Genomic DNA, 23,325 nt, shown 5'->3' on the forward strand with positions numbered 1-23,325 from the left:
TTCTATATTAAGCCATAGTTTAACTGAGAAAGAAAATGTTATACACCGAGGGGGCACGGGTGGCCCAGTCGTCTGAGGCGCCGCGATTCGCTGTGCAGGGTTGCGTCCCTTGGGCATGCCAGAAACCTATGATTGTGGGTTCGAATCCCGGTTCACCCCGATTATGTTTCTAGGTTTGTCAGCACCATACCCGTGCTCGTGGGTTTCACCGAAGTGGTAAACGTCTGAGACCTGCATCACTTCGGGCTTTCCTCCCACATTAAGCTGACACGCCGTGATATGACTGGAATACTGTTAAAAGCGGCCTTAAACCCAACTCACTCACTCACTCACTTATACACCGAGTCCTCCAAGGAAACATTGCTGACGTCAGCATATTCTTCAACTTGTGAGGACGTCATAATGTTCTGAACAATGCATCGAACGTCAACTGACGAATCAGGCACAGCAGGTACATCTACCAAATCAAAAACAACATGGACATATAAATCAGAAAGTGGCGGGAGGTGTGCGTGGTAGCCTGCTGGTTAAAGTGTTCGCTCGTCACGCTGAAAACGCGGGTTCGATTCTCCATATGTGTACGATGAGTGTAGCTCATTTCTGGTGTCCCCGCCGTGATATTACTTGAATATTGCTAAAAACGCCGAAAGGCAATACTCACACTAACGTTTGGGATAGCTCGTCTCTTCTATGATCTTGGGTCTTTGGTTTGATGTGTCAAGCCCATTTTCTACTACAGTTGGATTGATGCTAAGAGTGACGTATATGTATAATTATATGTATAATTATATGTATAATTGTATGTATAATTGTATGTATAATTGTATGTGTAATTATTAGACTGGATACACGTAATCTAGCCGTGTAGCTCCTGACCTGTGAAGAATATGTTGTCAGCAACCCACGCTTGTCGTAAGAGGCGACTACGGGATAGGGTGTTTGTTAGCTTAATGGTTAAAGCATCTGCTCGTCACTTCGAGACCCGTGTTCGATTCCCCACATGGACAATGGTTGATGGTATTGCTGGAATATGGCTAAAAGCGGCGTACATTCATACTCAATCAATTACAGGATGAAACTCGTCGTATTTTAGCTTAAGAACTTTAAATTTGAAACAACTCAATACTTCGTTATTTATTACAGTTTAATATTCCTAACCTGACAATGTTGAAATTCAGAGATCAAACAGCCAGTTGCACAATGGAATCTTAAGTCAAATATCGATACTTTTACTTTTTCAAGGGACTGTTGCGATGAAAAGACTGACAATTTCACGACCAATTAGTCATGTTACAAAGATGAGACGCCACAGCAGTCACACAGTGCAACAGTCTTCTTCAGTTATTGCCAAGCTTAAATAGCCCTCTTTTTTACTTAACTATTTGTGAAATGGTTTGTGCATATTGGCGATTCGTAGGTCGCTGATTAGTACTTGCTCATAGACGAAGAAAACAGAATATGTTGAAGATGTGTTTATCGTACTGACTCACAGGAAGCAATGCTCACCAAGAACTTTCCGGAGACTCCCCATCACACAAGCCTTCTGTATTACTGCGGCCTACTGGCCACATGGCAGCCTCCATGTTAATAATACCTTGCTGTAACATTAAAATTGAAACTGGAAAAATGAAAATATTATTAAGGGTTTGAGATATTGTGAATCGTGAAAGGAAGCAAAAAGCCACCATCACGTTAATAGTATCTGTCCGGCCCACCAGAAATGAGGAAAACCCGTGACGAACTATTCCTGCGATAATGCCCAGTGCAACTCACCCATGTCAACACCAGCAGTCAGTCCTGTCGTCACGTATAACTTCTTTGATAGGCATTTATAAGTTGGAGTACCAAGTAAGGATACAACTTTATGGATGAACAACTTCTTTATTACAATTAAGAGCGACGTTTCGGTGTAGGTTCCAACGCCGTTATCAAGTTAGTGCTAAAAGACTTATGCTAAAAGACTTATGCCTGGCAACAAGGGAGTAGGACAAATCACCCTTGTCCACGACAGCTGTGCCTAAAACATATGGAATGAAACGTAGGAAACCTTGAAAGACAAGTAATCTCCGTCAAACTGGCAAATGACAATGATTTACTAACATATACCACAGGGTTACTGTTGAAACATACACGGAAGAGCTACCGAGACTAGCTCAAATAGTAGGCAAAAATGGGATAATCCTTGGTGACTTTAATGCCCACGGTGCTCTATGATAAGACAAGAATGATTCATCCAAATACGGCAAAATGGTAGAGAAATGGGTTGAGGACGACAATCTCATAACTCTGAACAACGGCAATACATACGTTATGACCATGTCCACACGCGGAGTTCAATTGATCTCACAATTGCCACCAACAACCTCGCCTTACATTGCCAATGGCAAGTCCATGATGAAGCGATCACCTTCCTACACTCACCTACATAGGTAGCCCACCACAATTAGAGGAACAGACCATTCCTCAGCCCACATGGGACTATGCAAAGGCTGATTTGCCTAAATTCAGAAGGAATGTATATCACTCAAATCCTCAGGAATTGCCTCGGATAATCCTAATCTTTTTTTTCTTCCAAAATCTCACCTCAGCAATTATTGCCACAGCTGAAAAAACAATTAAAAAAACAGACCACAAAACTGGCAAAACTCCGATACTATGGTGGAACGGGGAAATAGCAAAGGCTAGGAGAGTGGAAAAGTCAGCCCTAAATACACATGTAGGTCAAAAATGGATAAATCAGCCTTCATGTAAGTCCGAGCAGCCAGGACAAAAGTAAGACAGCTCGCAGATGATTCTAAAAAGACAGACCTTCTGCAAATCTCTAAATGAAAAAAAACCCCAAACGCTAAAACAGCAAAATACACGCAATCTGGGGTAAGCGTAAACCTACAAAAATTCCCAAGTTAGCCAACGCCCATACAGTAAAAGTGTAGCAGGGCGTGGAGTCATCCTACAGATGACATCCTTACCTTGTCAGCTTGCTGACGGGGTCAACCTCTTTGGTCATGTGGACAAAGCGTCAGACCTCGGTTCAGAAGGTCCGTGGTTCGAATCCCATCACGGGACTCGGAAATTTTATGGCCGCTTAAAAAGGAAAGGCCAACATTCCAGCCGAGCACTGTATCGCATACGAGGTAATCATTCAACTGAAAGTAATCTCCAAAAACGTCACAATTCTTCAGGGCGGTATATGTTGTCGCCTCGTCGCGGATTGTGGCAATAACATTTCCTACGTGCACAGTCACACACTGTTGTATCGGGCTTTGATGTGTCGAACTTATGGTTGTCTCGAAGTAAAAGCTTGGTCCCTGTGTATTACTTATTTATGTATCATGTTCGGTTGTCTCGGACTTCGGATAACTCGAAGTTTTTACGTAGGTCCCTTCAACTTCGACACAAGGGTGTTTGACTGTATACATTATCTGGACAAAAGAACTACTTTTCAGCACTCGAGTGCTACCGACCCCGGCAAGACTTTAAACAGATCCCCGTCCATTGTCTTAAAAGTCTAAGAACATGCCTGTTTGCCTTCTTGGGCGACAAGACCCTTTGATCAGTAGAACGCTTGGTTTATCGGCTGAAGATGCATCGACTCGATTTTATTGAATGTAAATGTTTTAACACTTTCAGCTATACAAAGCAGATGAATTTCTCACATCTTTGCAATACATCAATAATCGGTTAACTGTTTAAACTAACCTTGTTTTGTTCAGTTCAATCGGTCATGAATAAATTATTCCACGTGAACTGATATAAAGTACACTCTGTGTCTTTAACACATGCCCAGTCTCTTATACACGCCCGATCTCTTATACACGCCCGGTCTCTCATACACGCCCGGTCTCTCATACACGCCCGGTCTCTCATACACGCCCAGTCTCTCATACACGCCCGGTCTCTCATACACGCCCGGTGTCTCATACACGCCCGGTCTCTCATACACGCCCTGTCTCTCATACACGCCCGGTCTCTCATACACGCCCTGTCTCTCATACACGCCCTGTCTCTCATACACGCCCGGTCTCTCATGCACGCCCGGTCTCTCATACACGCCCGACCGCCTCCGTGGTCTAGTGGTAGAGCGTCCGCCCGGAGAGCGGAAGGTCCGGGGTTCGATCCCCGACCGCGTCATAACAAAAGATGTGAAAAGATGGTACTTGTTGTTACCCTGTCTGGCGCTCGGCATTAAGGGGCTTAAACAAGGACTGGTCGGCTCGGAGTCAGTATACTGTGTCTGAGTGGGGTATTCATATTAAACTGCGGCATGGTATCTCAGTGAGCTAGCACTATAAATCGGCATCAGTACGGTCTAGTACAAGCAGCCACACACATACGCACACACACACGTACATGCACGTCGCTATATAAGTGCAATAATCTTGGACGCGACGTTAAACCCCATTTCACCTCACCTCACCTTATACACGCCCGGTCTCTCATACACGCCGGGTCTGGGTCTTTAATTCATGCTGCATTTCTCATACACAGTGTATGTGGTGTGCGCGTGCGGTGGTGGTGGGGTGGTGGGGTGGTGTGTGTGTGTGTGTGGATGGGGGTTGGGTTGAGATGGAGGTTGTGGTTGTGGTTGTGGTTGTGGTTGTGGTGTAGGGGTGGGTGGCCACCCAGCTAACAATTTCACGTTGTGACAACGTTGTGATAACGTTGTGTTTACGTTGTGGTACCGTTGGGAATGTTACGTCAATATAACGTTATTCTGTGGACTCAACGTCATGGCCTAACGTTGTGTTACGTCATATTCAGGTCGTCACAACGTTGTATTTGACGTTGTCGTAATGTTGTATTTTACGTTGTGGCAATGTTAATAATGCGTCCCTACAACGTTATTCTGTGTACTACCATGGACGTTGTCACAACGACGTGAAATAACTTTGTGTTACAAGGATGAAATACGTTATGACCATTCCCCACTAAAATGTTGATGGTGAGGTGTGTGGGCGTGTGGGTTTGTGGGCGTGTGGGCGTGTGGGTGGTGGTTGTGGTGGATGTAAAAACACTTGAAGAGTTTGACTCGTTGTTAACAGGTTATGATTGTTATCAATATGTAAACAAGATTACACACAGGAGCAGCGTCGTTGTTTGTTTGTTGGATGGTTTGTTGTTTCACGCCGCACTCAGCAATATTCCAGCTGTATGACGGCGGTCTGTAAATAATCAAGTCTGGACCAGACAATCCAGTGATTGACATCATGAGCATCAATCAAGTCAGCGAGCCTGACCGGGGAAATTAGTGGGTCGCGGTCTATCTTGCCGAATAAAATTGAAGCCTGGAATTTTGAAGGCTCTTTTTGGTGATATTTTGGTTTCTTGGACGGCAATTACTACGGGTTTAATTTTGTTTAGGGCAATGAGGGCCTTAAGCTCATGTCTATTAGAGGTGATTCCATTACAATATCACTGAATAAACACCATTGTCGGGTTTTAGAATAGAATGGGATTTTAATAGAGGTAATTGGTGTGGGGGCTTAATTTGGAAGATGATGGGTAGGGTAGCTTAAATTATTTACTAAAGTGCCTTAGGGGCTCCCTGAAAGTTCTGAAATGACTTATGATAGAGGGTAGAGACCAAGGCCAGGGAGGGTACTTTCTTGGGTGTGTTTTTTTTTAGTAGGATGGCTGCTGACAGAAATTCTATCAGTTTGTTTATGTTTGAGTGGAGTTTCTGGGGGGTGACTATCTGTGAGGGTACTGTCTTGAGTGTTAGCAGTTGTTTTCTGGTTGAATGTGTTTTGTAAGTGGCTTGGAGCTTTCTTCTGTGTGTTTGGTTTGAAGGGATAGGGATGGCTGACCTGGGTGGGATCAGTGGTTGTTGTGTTTGGGTGGATGGGGTGGTTGGGAAGGGTGGTAGGGATGGGTCCAGGGGCTGGTTGCGGGGTGGGGGAAGGGATGTGGGTAACAGGGCCGTTTTGGGGTCGTCTGGATGATACATGACATTGTAATGCTTAGATACCATTAACATGGCACTAAACACACATAGCAGTGAACACATATCATTTTCTATTTAATTCAGTGATTAGCGTGAACGATGTTCTCCTTATCAATTTTACGAAATCAGTTCACGCGCACTTTGGTGACAGTCCCCAAGCTGGTGGTGACCTGAGAAGCCCCCTTTAATTGGAAAGACACCGCTACTGTTAATTCCTTACGGAGGGGTGGCAGACCGAGTATAAACCATTTTTTCCATGCCGCAAGCCTCCTTCTCAACAGCCCACCCACCCCGATAATACGAGGTGTCCTGATCTTGACATGATTACTACTGTTTGTTGTCACAATCATTCTGACCTGAAATAAGTAGCGGGGTGGTCGGGTAGCCTAGTGGTTAAAGCGTTCGCTCGTCACGCCGAAGACCCGGGTTCGATTCCCGACATGGGTACAATGTGTGAAGCCCATTTCTCGTCTCCCCCGCCGTGATATTGCTGGAATATTGCTAAAGGCGGCGTCAAACCATATTCACTCACGGAAATAAGTAGCCTTTTGATGAGACATAATAATAATAATAACAACAACAACAACAACAAGAAATTCAGGGTATTGACACCCTCACACGAAGAATCATGTCAGACAATAGATCCCACCACCCTCGCTCTTCCCTCAAACGCTTATATTTACCAATCATAATGTGAGGGCGTGGTTTGATTAAGGTTGGGGCGCTACATGATAGAACTGTATTTTGCTCTTTTCATACATTTATTTGTCTGATGATCCTCTTGTGAAGCTTGTCAAGACGCATGATGAAAACAAGGCATTCCACAGTTTTCTTAAACGAGCCAAGGATGTGGGACATAATCTCAATGTCAGTGTTGATTTTGTTGGTGGCTCTGTACTGCTGGACGGTGCAGAAATTGGTGTCAACCAAGCAAAGAGCCATATCAAATCGGCCCAGACATAGTTATGTGCAGGGTTTATGTGCAGGGATTATGTGCAGGGTTAGGGTTAGTTTTACTTCTCGTGTCTATGTATAATGAACTATCTGATTCCAACAATATCGATGTAACTGGGAAACGAAAAGGTGAAAATGATAAATAGAGAATCTCACCCGAGTGTCTTTTGATATCAAATATATCAACACGAGTCGATAAAAGCGGGAACACTCCGAGGCTTGCCGAGGATTTTTTCCACTTTTATCTACGAGTGTTGATATATTTGATATCAAAAGACACGAGGGCGAGATTTTATTTATCATCCAACATAATTCTTCCAACTTTTTCAATTTGTAGACAGTAATTAGCAGGGTCTTCAGTGTAAAAAGTACTGCTATCAGCTTCAGTAGCAGAGCCATTAGTGATGTCATTGATTGTGATGTCATGGTAACCAGTGACATCACAATGGTCTGCAAAGCATTGTGATGTAATTTCATTGATCTCATCCAAGCGATATCTCCTGTGGGAGCCAGTTTGGGATGATAAATAGAATTCACCACGAGTGTTTTGTTATGTGATATTTAAACTGAGTTCTAATTTATGGATTTTTGCCGAGCCACATACAGAACTACAGGACAAGATGAATCCTCTGTGTTATTAATAAACTCTGACACTTATTCACTGTTTGGATGAAGAAATCATTGCTGACTGATTTGAATGATCATATAAAAAGACAGGCTTGAGCACTTCCACGTGGAACACGCATGTGCACGAATATTCTCACGTTTAAACTTCTGACAAACACAGAGCTAGCACCGACGATCCTGTAAATTTAACACAAATGACTTAACACTGTCTTACGCTTGTTTGACTGGAAAGTCTACATACAACAGATCGATTAGCTCAGTTTCTAGGAAATGTATATGTAGAAACCGCTATTCCAAAAGTCAGCTTAGTTGAGAGATGAGAGGAAGTGTTGCCGTTCCATGATTGATGCTTCGTGAACAGTGAAAAAATGCTGATGAAGGACACAGAAGAAAAACAAAAACAAAAAGGAAATATATATGTTATTTATAACTATATTCTGGCCATTAATGTTATTGTAGCTTTTTTCCTCTTTATGTAACAGGGATAAAATCAACCTTTTTTGACAATAGTACCAATTACATTTTATTGTGCGTTGTATATATGTTCATTGGGTTGTTCAACAGACTACTACTTGTTTACAACAAGTGTTATAATTAGTTGTCTGTCTATCCCTATCTCAGGTATATTACTGTCATATCTTAATCAGGTTATAGGGTCAGTTCATTCTTGTTTTAAGGGTAGTCAGGTTATTCCATTTTAGTATAATTGTTTTACTGTCTTGATCAAAGGGCTTAAGGCAAGTTCTTTGTCTTCATTGATGATTTTAAATATCTATGTCACCCGCCATCTTAACACCTCTGATCATTTGTCAATATCACTGCACTTCATCACAGTACAAGTCTACAGGTTAGTTAATATCATTACGTACTAAATTTAGCCGATTGTCTGAAAGTATATTAATCTTACTGATTGCTTTAAATAACTTATCGTAATCTAATATTTGTGATATTGTAAATAGTTAGTGATTTGTGAACATGAATGTAATGAATGGGTTCATGAAACAATGTGTTAGATTTCAGTGTAATGGCTGTGCATTATTTCAATCTAAATGCATATTGTAAACTTTATCTGTATGACTATTATCTGATATGTACTAATCAGGAATATTGTAAATATGGACATAATTCTATTTAGGAAATATATTTGTTGTCTGCGTTGTGTATTCATGATAAAAAAATGTTTGATAGTATGTGAATGTTATTTATCATGTAGGCTACCGCATACGACATACTGGGTGGCCCAGTCGTTTAAGGCGCCGCCATTCGCTGTGCAGAGTTGCGTCCTTTGGGCATGCCAGAAACCTGTGATTGTGGGTTCGAATCCCGGTTCGCCCCGATTATGTTTCTAGGTTTGTCGGCGCCATACCCGTGCTCGTGGGTTTCACCGAAGTGGTAAACGTCTGAGATCTGCATCACTTCGGGCTTTCCTCCCACATTAAGCTGACAAGCCGCGATATAACTGGAATACTGTTAAAAGCGGCGTTAAACCGAACTCACTCACTCACGCATACGACATACTGGAAGGGTTGGCCGCCACTCAGACCGAGAGCGACGCTCCCGTGTCACCCACAGGGTATGCCTTTGTTATAGTTTGTTTCGTTTATTATGCCCACATGCAAATGTCAAATTGTGTATATATACAATATGCATTTAGACTGAAATATATATATGCCTATTACACCTGTATACATGTTTCGTACACTATCAGTTATGTTCAGCTGGTAGGTAATATATAGCTTTGTTTATGAGTTAACGTGCTTAACTTATAATGAAATTCTAATGCTGCAGATCATTAAATACATATTCAGGGATTCGGGAATAAAATTTTAAATGATTTATATATTTATGTGACAGAGGAATGTGTTTAAGAATATTTATTGCCTATTTTATTGTTATTACAGAGTGTCATGAAACAGCTACATTACATAGAGGAAATAAACAGGTGTCTCATATCCCGCCCCCCTTGGTCCTCAGTTGACTAGACCAGCATAGGCTGCAACACTTGCACCATATATATATGAAGGTCATGGACACTGGGGTCCTGCTGGAAGCGTCAAGTTCATAATAGGTCCACTTCCGGTCAAGGGATTATCCACGTAGATATACAGATTGCAGTAGGTCAGGTCAAAGAGAGCTAGAATGGAAAGACATAAAAAAACAACCATTAATACTTTCTGAATCAAATTACGTTAATGGCGCAAGCATCACATAAAAAATCGCATCATGTTTCATTCATAGGTACTCATTGTTGTACTACATTACTTGGCCGCCTCCGTGGTCTAGTGGTAGAGCGTCCGCCAGGAGAGCGGAAGGTCCGGGGTTCGATCCCCGACCGCGTTATACCAAAAGACGTAAAAAGATGGTACTTGTTGTTACCCTGTCTGGCGCTCGGCATTAAGGGGCTAAACAAGGACTGGTCGGCTCGGAGTCAGTATACTGTGTCTGAGTGGGGTATTCTTGTTAAACTGCGGCATAGTTTCTCAGTGAGCTAGCACTATAAATCGGCATCAGTCCGGACTGGTAGAAGCAGCCACACACACACACACACACACACACACACACATGCACGTCGCTATATAAGTGCAATAATCTTGGACGCGACGTTAAACCCAATTTCACCCCACCTCACCACTACATTACTCTTTTCGTTTTGGAAATATGTCTGTTACTCGTACCTGTGGTTATAGTGGAGAACACGTCAGGCGGTCTGGCTGTCCTGTAGATGGGGTAGTCGGTGTCGTATGTGTCACCCAGGACGTACAGGATGTCGTCAAGGAACCGGACTTCCGGTAACTGGGCGACACGAGCTTGGCGGTGGTAGGAACTGATCATCAGTGATGTCATTTGCTCAACATCCATGTGATTGTATCTGTATAGTAAAGTGGCATTTATTAAAAATCTTTAGAATTTGTTTTAAAATGTTTTATGGCAGGAAGGTGTAGGACATTTCCAAATTTGATGCGTCAGTGACTAAAACGAAGCCTGATGCAAGTTCCTATTCTGACTTGTACCATATGTTCCCGTGCTTGTTCTGTTGAACACCTGACAATTGTCTTGCTACATTCCTGTTAGAAACAGAATATGTTTCCGTTCATTGCTTCAAGACTCGAGGTCAGACTAATATCAATATATATTTCAGTGTGAAAGACGGAGTTTCCTGAAGTTCAGAAAAGTGATATGTTCATTGCAATAAACAACACTTGATATTTCATTGCAGTGACCATAACACTCTGATCTGACGGTACTATATGACGTACACTAACTGTTGACTTCCTTTTTTACGTTAGTTCCACATTGACAAGGCAAACTAATGAGAGATGTCATTTATTGAGTTACTATCGCTTCTTGCCGTTAGTAATTCTGGTGAAAACGCTTCGTTATAAACTTTAAAGTTCTCATTAAAGTCGTCAAGTGAGACTGTTCGTTTTGCAAAACGCCATTTTTGCTACTTGGCCTGGTTGTGTTATTTCGCTGACAGCGGCCTCGTAGATTTCAAGAATATTTTGTGGCTAGGTTGATTTTGTATATGATAATATCCAAATGTATGATAAATAATTTTGTTGACCTGAAATATTTTTTGAAACTATATTTTAAGTCGCCATATCAAAGGGTGGCGAAACGTCCCTGCGTGTAAGGTAGGGATAATTTACGTTTCAAGGTTTCACATTTGTAATGACATCATTTAATTTTCTCAGTAGACAAGTACACAAAAATATATAATAAAAAGGATATTCCATGTTTCTCTCATCGAGTGACATGGGAAAGGAGATATTTCCACGAGTATTCCAGTATTTCAGTGCCCATGAAGGTCATGAAGGTCGAGCTTCAGTTGTCGTGGCAGTGTTGTATTGTTGTGGCTCGAACCGAATGTTCTGTTCTCGTATACAGAAGTGTATATCTTGGACGAGGTCCCCGCCAGTGCCTTTTGGTTGTCGTAAGAGGCAACTTGAACGGGAGATGAGGAGGCGTGAGACGTTGATCAAGCCATCAAATAATAACCGCTGGTCGCTATCAAATAATAACCACTGGCCGCTATCAAATAATAACCACTGGCCGCTATCAAATAATAACCACTGGCCGCTATCAAATAATAACCACTGACCGCTATCAAATAATAACCAGTGACCACTATCAAATAATAACCACTGGGCGCTATCAAATAATAACCACTGGCCGCTATCAAATAATAACCACTGACCGCTATCAAATAATAACCAGTGACCCCTATCAAATAATAACCACTGGCCGCTATCAAATAATAACCACTGACCGCTATCAAATAATAACCAGTGACCACTATCAAATAATAACCACTGGGCGCTATCAAATAATAACCACTGGCCGCCATCAAATAATAACCACTGACCGCTATCAAATAATAACCACTGACCGCTATCAAATAATAACCACTGGTCGCTATTAAATAATAACCACTGGTCGCTATCAAATAACAACTACTGACCGACGTCATATAGCTAGAGTATTGCTGACGGAGGCGTAAAGCAGATATCAGTATCACGGGCCCGGCTTTTCAAATATGATCATGAAATCACACAATTTTCTGTGATATATATATATATATATATATTTATATATAGCTTCTGGGTACATCCCGCCATTATGAAAGGCCCTGTCAGAATCAAACGTTCATGATGAGACAACACGTAATAATTCCCTCTGTCCTCATAAAAAAATGTCTATACCTTTCAATGATGTGATTTAGTAAAGATGTAATATTATCAAAAGTCGGGTTTCTCAAAGAAAAAAAGCAGAAAATAATTAAAATTCCTGATAAGATGTTGCTTGTTTATCAATTAACACCACATTATGAAGATTCCGGGGCAGAATAGGTCTTCAGCAACCCATGCTTGCCGTAAAAGGCGACTATGCTTGTCGTAAAAGGCGGTGGTCAGGCTCGCTGACTTGGTAGATGCACGTCATCAATCCCAATTGCGTGGATTGATACTCATGATATTAATCACTGGATTGTTTGGTCCAGACTCGATTATTTACAGACCGCCGTCATATAGCTGGAATATTGCAGAGTGCGGCGTTAAACAACAAACCAACCACATTATAGGAAACAATGTCAGGGTACGATGTCACACAATCAGCCAAGACACCAAACCTGACCACTGATCCATTTAGTCACCCCTCAAAATGGGCACTGGTTGCCTTGGACCTATCCTATCTCCGAACTCCAAACAGTGTTGTAATATATATACTATCTGATGTGCATACAAAGTTTCATCAAGAAATATTGAATGGTTTATGAATTATATTCCACAAAATGAAAACCTAATTTGAATCTCAGTTCAATTTATTGCCATAGAAACGCAAATCTTAAAAACAATATATCTGGATAGCAGAAGGCACGTCAGAACTATATATAGGTTTATGAGCAACAGTTATATTTACATTTAAAACGTAGGAGGAGGTAACCAGAATTTAAGTCAACCCTTTCTGTCCCAGCCAGCTGTCATCCAAAGTCTGGCAGTCCTAAATGAAAGATTTCTAGTTGGTCCAACTAACAAGGCCTTAAATAATATAAGGGGCGGTCGGTTAGCCTAGTGGTTAAAGCGTTCGCTCGTCACGCCGAAGACACGGGTTCGATTCCTGAAATTGATACAATGTGTGAAGCCCATTTCTGGTGTCCCCCGCCGTGATGTTGCTGGAATATTGCTAAAGGCGGCGTAAAACCATACTCACTCACTCACTCACTTAAATAATATAACCAGTATGTGAAAGCATCAATACATTAACTGTTTGACTAACTTGGTACAAGTGACATATTTAGGAGATAAACCTACTGTGTTTTGAAATTTAGCACCGAGCGCTTTATAAAGCGAGGCAATTCATTTCTTGGAAATCGAATATGCTATTTCCCATTGTAGGGGTGCGGGTTGTAGAAATACTTTAAAAAAAAGTAACGAATATATTTCTCTAACAAACTTTATGAATTAACATTGTACTATTTATTCTTATGTCTTATTACTTAGTTAGAAAATACCCCCAGTAAATAATAAAAACATCGAAACAAATGCCTCTCTACCCCATGTGGCAGAACTTGATCATGACCTACATCACGGTTATTAATACCTCACATCTGATAATGGCTGCCAATGTTGTTTACATTCTCCGTTCCTCGGACAAGTTACTAGAAGCAGGATAAAAAACCCAGATCTGTGATACGTTTACCATTAACCTGTCGATTTACTGGAAATGAGCCTGCTGGTACAATGTGATTACCAATGGAACTGGAGTATGACTGAACAGCCCCTTTTTAGGCTCCAGACTCTATTTTGACAGAACCTGATTTGATCTGATTTCACGTATTCACCGCCAGCATGTAAAAGAAATGGGACAGTTGTAGCACAGAAACAGTGGTTCGTGTATGATTTCCCTAATTGTGCGTGTTCTGAAATGAAATTCATCAAGTTTGACAAGTTGTTATGATCAAATTCCTGTGCTGTGGCTTCGGGATGTTTCATTTCTGTGCAAAATATATGCCTTTGTAAAGGCTTGTAATCTCCTCATCGAAGCAGTCAGTATTACGGCCTAGAACACCATATCGTCGCCAGAAATATTTGATATCAAACTACCGTATTTCCTCTATTAGACACCAGGCCGTCTATTAATTTCGCGAGAGTCGTTGACTAGACGTGTATTCGAGACCTGGCTTGTATAAGAGACCCGGCAAATATATTTTAAAGGGGCGTCCGTAGCAAAAAGGAAACCCTTTTTTAGCCAATCAGAATAAAGCGTTCTTCAATGTCATGGTAGAATAAATATTACCACACAGAAGGCCATTGTGTTAACTGAGGAAAAAATATGCCAAAACCAATATTTGGAACTTAGTAGTAGCAACTTTGGACTTGACTCCAGAACCTGAAGATATATCCATTCCAAAGCTCCACAGAAATCCGTACAAAGATATAGACTGACGGCAAAAAGAAACTGTGCCGTAGATTTAAATCACTCTAGTTTAACAAACCCCCAGATAGATGCGTGAAGTAAAATGCATTGAAAAGATAAAAATCTCAATAAAATCAACATTTAGAATGGCAGCCATACAACATCCGATATTGGCATGTCAGGTTTTCCCGAATTGAGGTGGGGAAGCCTAACCAGCTTTCAGCGTAATGGACAAAGGGCACACACATCTCAAATCGTTCAATGGCACGTCACTTTTATGGCGTGCATAACCACCCCCTGCATCAAGACACACAAAAACTCGCACAGAAAACGTTACTCGTCTGATGACGTCAGGTAGGATACGTCGCCATTCTTCTTGGTGGACCTGGATCAGTTCTTGTCGGTTGGCTCAAGGTCGTGGTCGCGGTCGAACACGTCGATCCATGGCATCCCAGAGGTGTTCTATTTGTGACATGTCTGGTTAGCGCTCATGCCTAGGCATCACGTTGACCATTGTTGGCTGCAAGGAAGTTCTGTACGATTCTGACTGTATTGGGTTTGACATTATCATGCTGAAAATGGACACCACATGGCAACTTTTGTAGAAAGCTGTTAAATTTCTGGCATAAGGCATTCGTCGCTGATAACGCTACTGTAAAGAATCGATTCGGGAAATGCAAAGTATGCAAGTACCGGCCTTCATTGGGCGTAGTTACCCTAGCTCTTCCTGTTCGTGGCCTGTCTGATGTCTGCCCGCTCCGTCTGTAACCTTGCATCAGGTTAGTTACAGCAACACGGAATCAACCAAAAGATCTGACAATGAGGGCATGGGTGGCTCCCGTCTGTATCATACCAAGGGTCGGCTCGCGTTGTTAGTGTGTCAGTCATTTGTATACCCTTATTACACGTGCAGTTTCGGCTGCCGAAGCGGCACGTGTTTTTCACATTTTCGCATTTTCTCACAAACAAACGAGCTCTGGACGTATATCAATTTCTGCAAAGAGCATTGTATTGTTTGGAAGATGTGTTTTGCATTGATAGAAATTTTTATATTAATTTTTTAAGAGATAGTGCTTCCTTTTCGTCAGTTTATATATCAAAGATTAACCCATAATCCAAATTACAATCAAGGAAGGCATTTCATTATATTCACAAACGTGGAATTAATACCAATCACTTGAAGTTTTGCAATCTCAGACAAGAGCCATATCTGTCAAAACATGTGGCCCTTGTGTACCATAGATACAATTAGATCTCTATCGTCAATGATTCAGGGCAATCTATCAAACATGAAAGCAAATTTCGTCTGAGAAAGCAGTTTGTGAAATGCTGGACCTACTACTTCACAACATTGAATTTGGGGTTAAGACATTTCGGCAAGAAGTAGGCATCCACATTTTGGATCTGTTTCTTTAAGCCCTTGTATCCAATTTCCGCTCGGATTTTCCAAATTTAGATTAAATAAGTTAAGCTTCAGATATATCGATTATCTAATATCGTTTAATAATGGTCAAATCACCAAGTCCCTTACACTGCTTTACCCACCTAAGCTAGACGTCATAGGGCCAGTGAAACCACCTCATCTGTTTCATATTTAGTTCTGTGCAGATTCAGAGTGACAAATGTGGCTTTGGGGCTATTTAAATGAGTGAATCAGATTTATAAATTTACAAATTGACCGATTTTTAACATATACAACCCGTTCCATATCCCCCGTCAGCTTCGTTGTGGCGGGCCATTCAAATACCATCATTCCTCAGAAGATGTGAATAGGGAGGTTGTGGATTACATGTACTTACAAGTTGAAGTGGAAGTATCGGCCGGTGGTGTTGGTGTTGTTGCTGACCCCCTCGCACCCCACAGTGTATTTGCTGACCATGGCCCGGGGCTGGTTCTCCAGAGGAGCCACCTCGTAGCTGACCAGTGTTTGGACCTCGTCTTGTGTGTTGCCGTAATTCAGGCTGCCATACACAGACATTGTATAAGTTAGGTGACAGGCTTGAGTAAAAAAAAAAACCCACGAAATAAAATAGTTTTGATATAAATCTTGGTCAGACTGCTGAAGCTAAAACTTTTATACAAAAATGTCACAGGTTTAGATGATAGTTGATCAAATGTTTTGTATGTACTGTCTGGCCAATAATGCCTTCTCTCGCAGGAGTACATGTTACACATGTTTACAGAAAGTGAGTAGGTGAGTGAGTGAGTTTGGTTTACAGCCGCTTTTAACAGTATTCCAGTTATATCGCGGCGTGTCAGCTTAATGTGGGAGGAAAGCCCGAGTGATGCAGGTCTCAGACGTTTACCACTTCGGTGAAACCCACGAGCGCGGGTATGGTGCTGCCAAACCTAGAAACATAATCGGGGCGAACCGGGATTCGAACCCACAATCATAGGTTTCTGGCATGCCCAAGAGACGCAACTCTGCACAGCGAATCGCGGCGCCTTAGACGACTGGGGCACCCGTGCCCCCTGTTTACAGAAAGGGGTAACAGGAATACATGTGCATGTGCACTCGCAAATGTGCAGAAATTTTGACACTGTCGTATGTCTTGGAATTTCCCCGTCCTTAAATCCAGAACTGTGTTCGATACTGGCAGGAATTCGGCGTTCATAAATATGTATCCAAGATTAGAAACAAGTTAATTTCGAAAAGCCCTCGAATCGCTCCTTTGTAAGTACCGCTTGTCTCCTAGAAAGTGCCCCATCAAGAACTTCCCGAACGATCAGGTCTGCGTGGTCATGTATACAAGGGAGGTAAGTCTAATTTCAACACTTCACTCACCGCTGTCAACAGCTGTCATGGCATACTTGATATATGTTGCTAATAATTCAGTTATGCGCTGACACTGAGCTTACTAAAATCTTTACAGCCGCTAAAATTAGTTCCATATGACTATCGTTCTTACTTCAATTTCTCGCTACCGCTAAACAAAGATCTGAGGACATCCCAATAGGGGTCATGTCAGAACGACCTTTCATCCGACCAATCAGAGCGTCGCTTACCAGATCATGAAAGTGACAGTCGGAATGTGATTTCTAATCATGCAGCCTCGAAAACGTTAAAACGGGGTATTCCGAACGATAGTTACGGGCTTAACGACTGGATCTATACAATCTAGACCATATATTAGCCATTCTAGAACGTTCTTTTGTTCCCCATCAAGAACTTACTTGTACCCATACCCTACACCTGTGCCCTCGCTCAGTATCAGCGATTCGAGCTCCGCTTGACTCCTCACTGCCATTGCGGCCCTGAGAACTAAACCGCAAGCTGAAACACATTGTCACATATTTATAGCCAAGTATCATACAGTCGCTGTCGGGTCACATGAGAGCATAATAATCGAAGTTTTTAAAAAAATAAAACCACCAGAAATTGTCAACACCGTCACCCAGTCGTGCTAATAGTAGTTCCGGGATGATTTTAACACTTGGGACGACTTTGTTCTGTTAGAGTGAGTGAGTGAGTGAGTTGGGTTTTACGCCGCTTTTAACAGTATTCCAGTTATATCACGGCGTGTTAGCTTAAGGTGGGAGGAAAGCCCGAAGTGATGCAGGTCTCAGACGTTTACCACTTCGGTGAAACCCACGAGCACGGGTATGGTGCTGCCAAACCTAGAAACATAATCGGGGCGAACCGGGATTCGATCCCCGAATCACAGGTTTCTGGCATGCCCAAGGGACGCAACTCTGCACAGCGAATCGCGGCGCCTTAGATGACTGGGCCACCCGTGCCCCCTTGTTCTGTTAGATAAAGTGAGTGATAAAGTGTATCTCCCACAGATGCATTTGGTGTACACTTATTAAAGCGCTGGACTTTCTTGCAGAAACAGTGAGCGGTTTAACGCCGCTTTTAACAGTATTACAGTTATATCTCGGCGTGTCAGTTTTATGTGGGAGGAAAGCCCGAAGTGATGCAGGTTCTCAGACGTTTACGTTTCGGTGAAACCCACGAGCACGGGTATGGTGCTGACAAACCTAGAAACATAATTTGGACGAACCGGGATTCGAATCCACAATCATAGGTTTCTGGCGTGCCTATGGGACGCAACTCTGCACAGCGAATCGCGGCGCCTTAGTCGACTGGGCCACCCGTGCCGCTGTTAGATAAAGAGTAAGCATTAGACAGGAACTTACGAACGGCGCCGATACCGACAGTCACCGGTCTTACGACGTTCATTGTGAGCACGACTCCGTGCACGTTAAACCCGTAAGCACCACCAGATAGCTCACCTGCAGCAACAGCGAAAAATTAGATCACCTGAATACATTGGAACAGTACAAGATATAATACAAAGATAGGCCTACAGAACATAGATCACCAAAAATCCAAATTTTACTTAATGTTCATATATAAATAACAGTGAGTGAGTGAGTTGTGTTTAACGACATTTTGAACAGTATTCTAGTTAAGAGTGTCAGCTTAATGTGGGACGAAAGCCTGAGGTGATGCAAGTTCGCAGACGTATACCACTTTGGTGAAGTCTTTTATTTGTACTAAGGCCACTGGCCCATATGCAATACATACATTTGAAATAGTGTGGCACGTGAAAAAGGTGAAACCTACAAGCATGTGTATTGTGCTGACAAACCTAGAAACATAATCGGGGCAAACCGGGATTCGAACCCACAAGCATAGGTTTCTGGCGTAGCCAAGTGACGCACCTCACACCACCATCACTCCACCATCACAGCACCATCACACCACCACCATCACACACCATCACACCACCATCACTCCACCATCACACCACCACCATCACACACCATCACACCACCATCACTCCACCATCACAGCACCATCACACCACCACCACACCACCATCACAGCACCATCACTCAACCATCACATCACCATCACATCACCATCACTCCATCATCACCCCACAATCACACCACCATGAAACCACCATCAAACCACAATGACACCACCATCATACCATCATACCACCATCACACCATCATCTCACCATGATCCTCATCTCAGTCAGGTACAGGGTGTGAGGTGAGGTGAAATGGGGATTGACGTCTCGTTCAAGATTATTACACTTACATAACGATGTGCATACATCTGTGTGTGGCTGCTTGTACTTGCCGATTTTAAAGTGCTAGCCCACTGAGATACCATGCCCCAGTCAAACATGAATACCCCACTCAGACACAGTATTCTGACTTTGAGCCGGCCAGTCCTTGTTTTAGTCGAGCACCAGGCATGGTAACAACAAGTACCATCTTTTAAAGTCTTTTGGTATGACCTTCCGCTCTCCGGGCGGCACTCTACCACTAGACCACGGAGGCGGTCTGTCAGATACAGGGTACGTCACTCATGTATTTAGTAATAATGTCAAGCATAAATATTAAAATTGGTACAGTTAACTGAATGACAACGTTTCTCTGTAATATTAACAAAGATTTGGTTGGTTGGTTTGTTGTTTAACGCCGCACTCAGCAATATTCCAGCTATATGACGGCGGTCTGTAAATAATCGAGTCTGGACCAGACAATCCAGTGATGTATCATGAGCATCGATCCACGCAATTGGGATACGATGACATGCATCAACCAAGTCAGCGAGTCTGACCACCCGATCCCGTTAGTCGCCTTTTACGACAAGCATAGTCACCTTTTACGGCAAGCATGGGTTGCTGAAGACCTATTCTACCCCGGAATCTTCACGGGTCTATTAACAAAGAAATACAGTACATAGGTAGTTGGTAAAAGTTGGACTCACCACATCCAGACCTACTTGGTAGTGAGTTCCCCTGGAAATGTACATCTCAAGACCCCACACTGAGGTGGTTGCCATCACGACGACCAACAGCACCTGCTCGCTGATCACACCCATCGTGTATGTTCAGGCGGTGAGATCAAAACACACCGTCGCTCTCACAGACCCATTCAGACTACAAACGATACATAACCATACACACCTTGTATTAAAACATCGCCGCATATCATACTACATTAAACGCACGCATATTTAGGAACGTTGCAAATCAATAATTGGTATGCAAAATATTTTTGCTTTGTTAATAGATGGGAATATACAAACATTTATTCAGAATTATCCTTTCAGCACTAAATTATCGATCACTATATATAACAGGAAGTATACTACAATAGGCAGACACTGCCTGATAGTTTACAGGAATAGAACGTCAAATTAAATTGCATTGAAATGCGGACGTGGTAACATCTGCTTTTAAACATGTTTCCATTGAAATTAGGCATTGTCTGGACGGGTTTTCGGACCAACAGTAATGTTTTTGTATACAGACACATGAAAAGGTAATGAAGTGGTGTAATAAACACAACTGTATTGTTGTATATAAATAAGATCAGTCGACACCTGGTAGCTACAGTATTGCCTGCTCTTAACTAGAGACGAGATTGTGATCGTAAAATGTACACCAAGGTCTGTTATGTTTGTTTGTTGGTCTGTTGTTTGTTTGCTCTCAGCAATATTCCAGCTATATGACGGCGGTCTGTAAATAATCGAGTCTGGACCAGACAATCCAGAGATTGACGCCATGAGCATCGATCCACGCAATTGGGATACGATGACATTCATCAACCAATTCAGCGAGCCTGACCATCCGAGCCCTTTAATCGCCTCTTACGACAAGCATGGATTGCTGAAGACCTATTCTACCCCGGGTCTTAAAGGGTCTGACCATTGCATGTAAGCACCACTACATGAATTTCTTCATCAAAGACTGAGTGAGTGAGTTAAAACTTAAAGTCATATCGGCAGTATTTCAGCCATATCGTGACTTTCAAAGGTTATTTTATAATAAATACATGTAAGCTATAAGAAACTGTCAACAACGGACAGTAAAATAACTCGACTTATCACAGATTATGATTTAAAACTAGCATTGAACCATAAAAATAAATCACTGGACAGAACAATACATTATACAAACGAGCTATAGATCGCCAGCATCTGCAGCTACATCACCATACCAAGGACCATGGGGACTTACAGTACTTAAGCTTCCTGCATGGACCCCAGCAGGATTTACATCAACCCTTCTGGTGTTGGAGACGATAAGGAAATTTAGCCGAAATTTAAAAGAACACACACTCTACGATAAAAACTATGATAGGAATGACGTACTTTGAATGGTATGGACTTACTATACTCTCTCGGGGACAATAATTTTTAGAGTAATTTAACCCCCAAGGGCAGAGCCAATAACAATCTCAGTTCACAATTACACACTACCAATTTAAGAAACAGCTATGTACATCAAAATTTATAAATAAGTTCAATTTCTTTTAAAAAGCCAATAATTAAATGAGAACTAATACTATTTAAAAGATCCTTAAGAGATGATGATTTGAAATAGTTATCCCTCGTGATGGCAAAATCAATACAGTCAAGGAGGACATGCTTCACTGGGATACAAAACGGAGGATCCTCACAAATATGAACAAAAAATCATGGGTGTTACGAGAATGTCCAATACGAAATCGTCGTAAAATGACCTTTTCAAATCTGGACTGACAACCCAAGTAGGGGGTAACCGATATTTGGTATAATTTCATGTAATTTCATGTATTAACACAACTTTGGTGTCCCACTCTTTCTGCATCAGATCTCGGATAAATGATCCAGTCTCTGGCTTATAATCAGTGTATGGAATAAGAAGTGGTGTCACAGATTTGTTGAGTGCTGCTTTAGCAGCAGCATCAGCCATTGTGTTCCTAGTAGTTCCAACATGGCTGGGTAACCAACAAAAAGCGATGTCGCATTGGCCAGTAGCAAGTTCATTATATAATTCAAGAATTTCGGTTAAAAGTGGATGTTTGGTAGACTGATTTGTAATTGCCTGAAGACAAGAAAGATAGTCGAAAAATATACTAAATTGTTTATGCTTTGATTGACAAATGTACTCTAATGCTGTTACCAAGCCTTTGATTCTGCTGTAAAAATGGAACAGTTATCTGGTATTCTAGATGATATAGTCCTGGATCCAATGACGGTGGTACTAGCAACTGCGTCACCATCCTTGGATCCATCTGTCAATACAGATTTTTAAGTATCATATTTGTTTCATAGTTGATTATATTCCTGTTGATTCTTGATAAATTCTTTAATTTAGTTAAGGTTAGATCCACCTCTGTGTACTGACAGCAAAGGTGGGGAAGTTAAAAGTTTTATTTTCTAGGTTTATTTTTGCTGTAGAAATAGAAGATTGTAGTCCTATGCCAAGTGGCGGAATAAGTGATGCATTGTTATTGTAGAGGTCTTCATACAGAGGAGTAAAAACACAATCATAGGCTGGGTTGGATTTCAAAGAACGTAATTTAGATATATACTGAACCGCAAAAGAAACTTCACCTCAAGTAACATTGCATGAATAGATGTCATTTTAATATCTGGGTAATTTTTGTCAAAGTTTCTAAAATTTAACATTACCTTGTCCGGAAAAGTGAAATTTGATGATAAAAAACAAATCAGATGACAATAAAACCAATCGCCCAAACGCATCGCGGCAACGGTCATGGTAACCCGATGCACGTGAGTTCCGTGCAAATTGAAATGCACATGCGTTCCCCCATTTCTTGCCCTATAAAAATCCACCCAGATCGGATAACACAAAACAGTATTTTGTCTGTCACATTGTTCAGTATTAAAATAAACACTAACTAATGATTTAAATGATTCCATTGATAGATCTCTATTCGTGGATGATTTTAACATTTCATGTGGTGGTAAAAGTATGAGTACTGTAGAAAGACAACTACAGTTATGTCTAAAAGAAATCCATAAATGGTCATTAGAAAATGGTTTTAAATTTTCAAAATCAAAAACGAATTGCATACATTTTTATAGAAAATACAAATCCCATAAAGACCCAGAACTAGTTTTGAAT

At 41.7% G+C, this 23,325-nt stretch overlaps 1 protein-coding gene across 1 annotated transcript; it reads right to left on the minus strand.

The window, feature by feature from the left end:
• Positions 1-9,338: 9,338 nt before the first annotated feature.
• Positions 9,339-18,809, minus strand: LOC124143258. The gene is made up of 5 exons (XM_048380467.1): positions 18,581-18,809; positions 17,615-17,714; positions 16,240-16,401; positions 10,201-10,394; positions 9,339-9,659 (listed from the first exon to the last, which is right to left on the minus strand). Exons 1-5 carry the CDS (start codon positions 18,621-18,623, stop codon positions 9,550-9,552), a joined length of 609 nt encoding a protein of 202 aa, XP_048236424.1. The 5' UTR covers positions 18,624-18,809; the 3' UTR covers positions 9,339-9,549.
• Positions 18,810-23,325: the final 4,516 nt, after the last annotated feature.

This window comes from Haliotis rufescens, unplaced genomic scaffold (assembly GCF_023055435.1).
Source record: "Haliotis rufescens isolate VD_foot unplaced genomic scaffold, xgHalRufe1.0.p SCAF_30, whole genome shotgun sequence".
In the NCBI taxonomy this organism is placed as follows: Eukaryota; Metazoa; Mollusca; class Gastropoda; order Lepetellida; family Haliotidae; genus Haliotis; species Haliotis rufescens.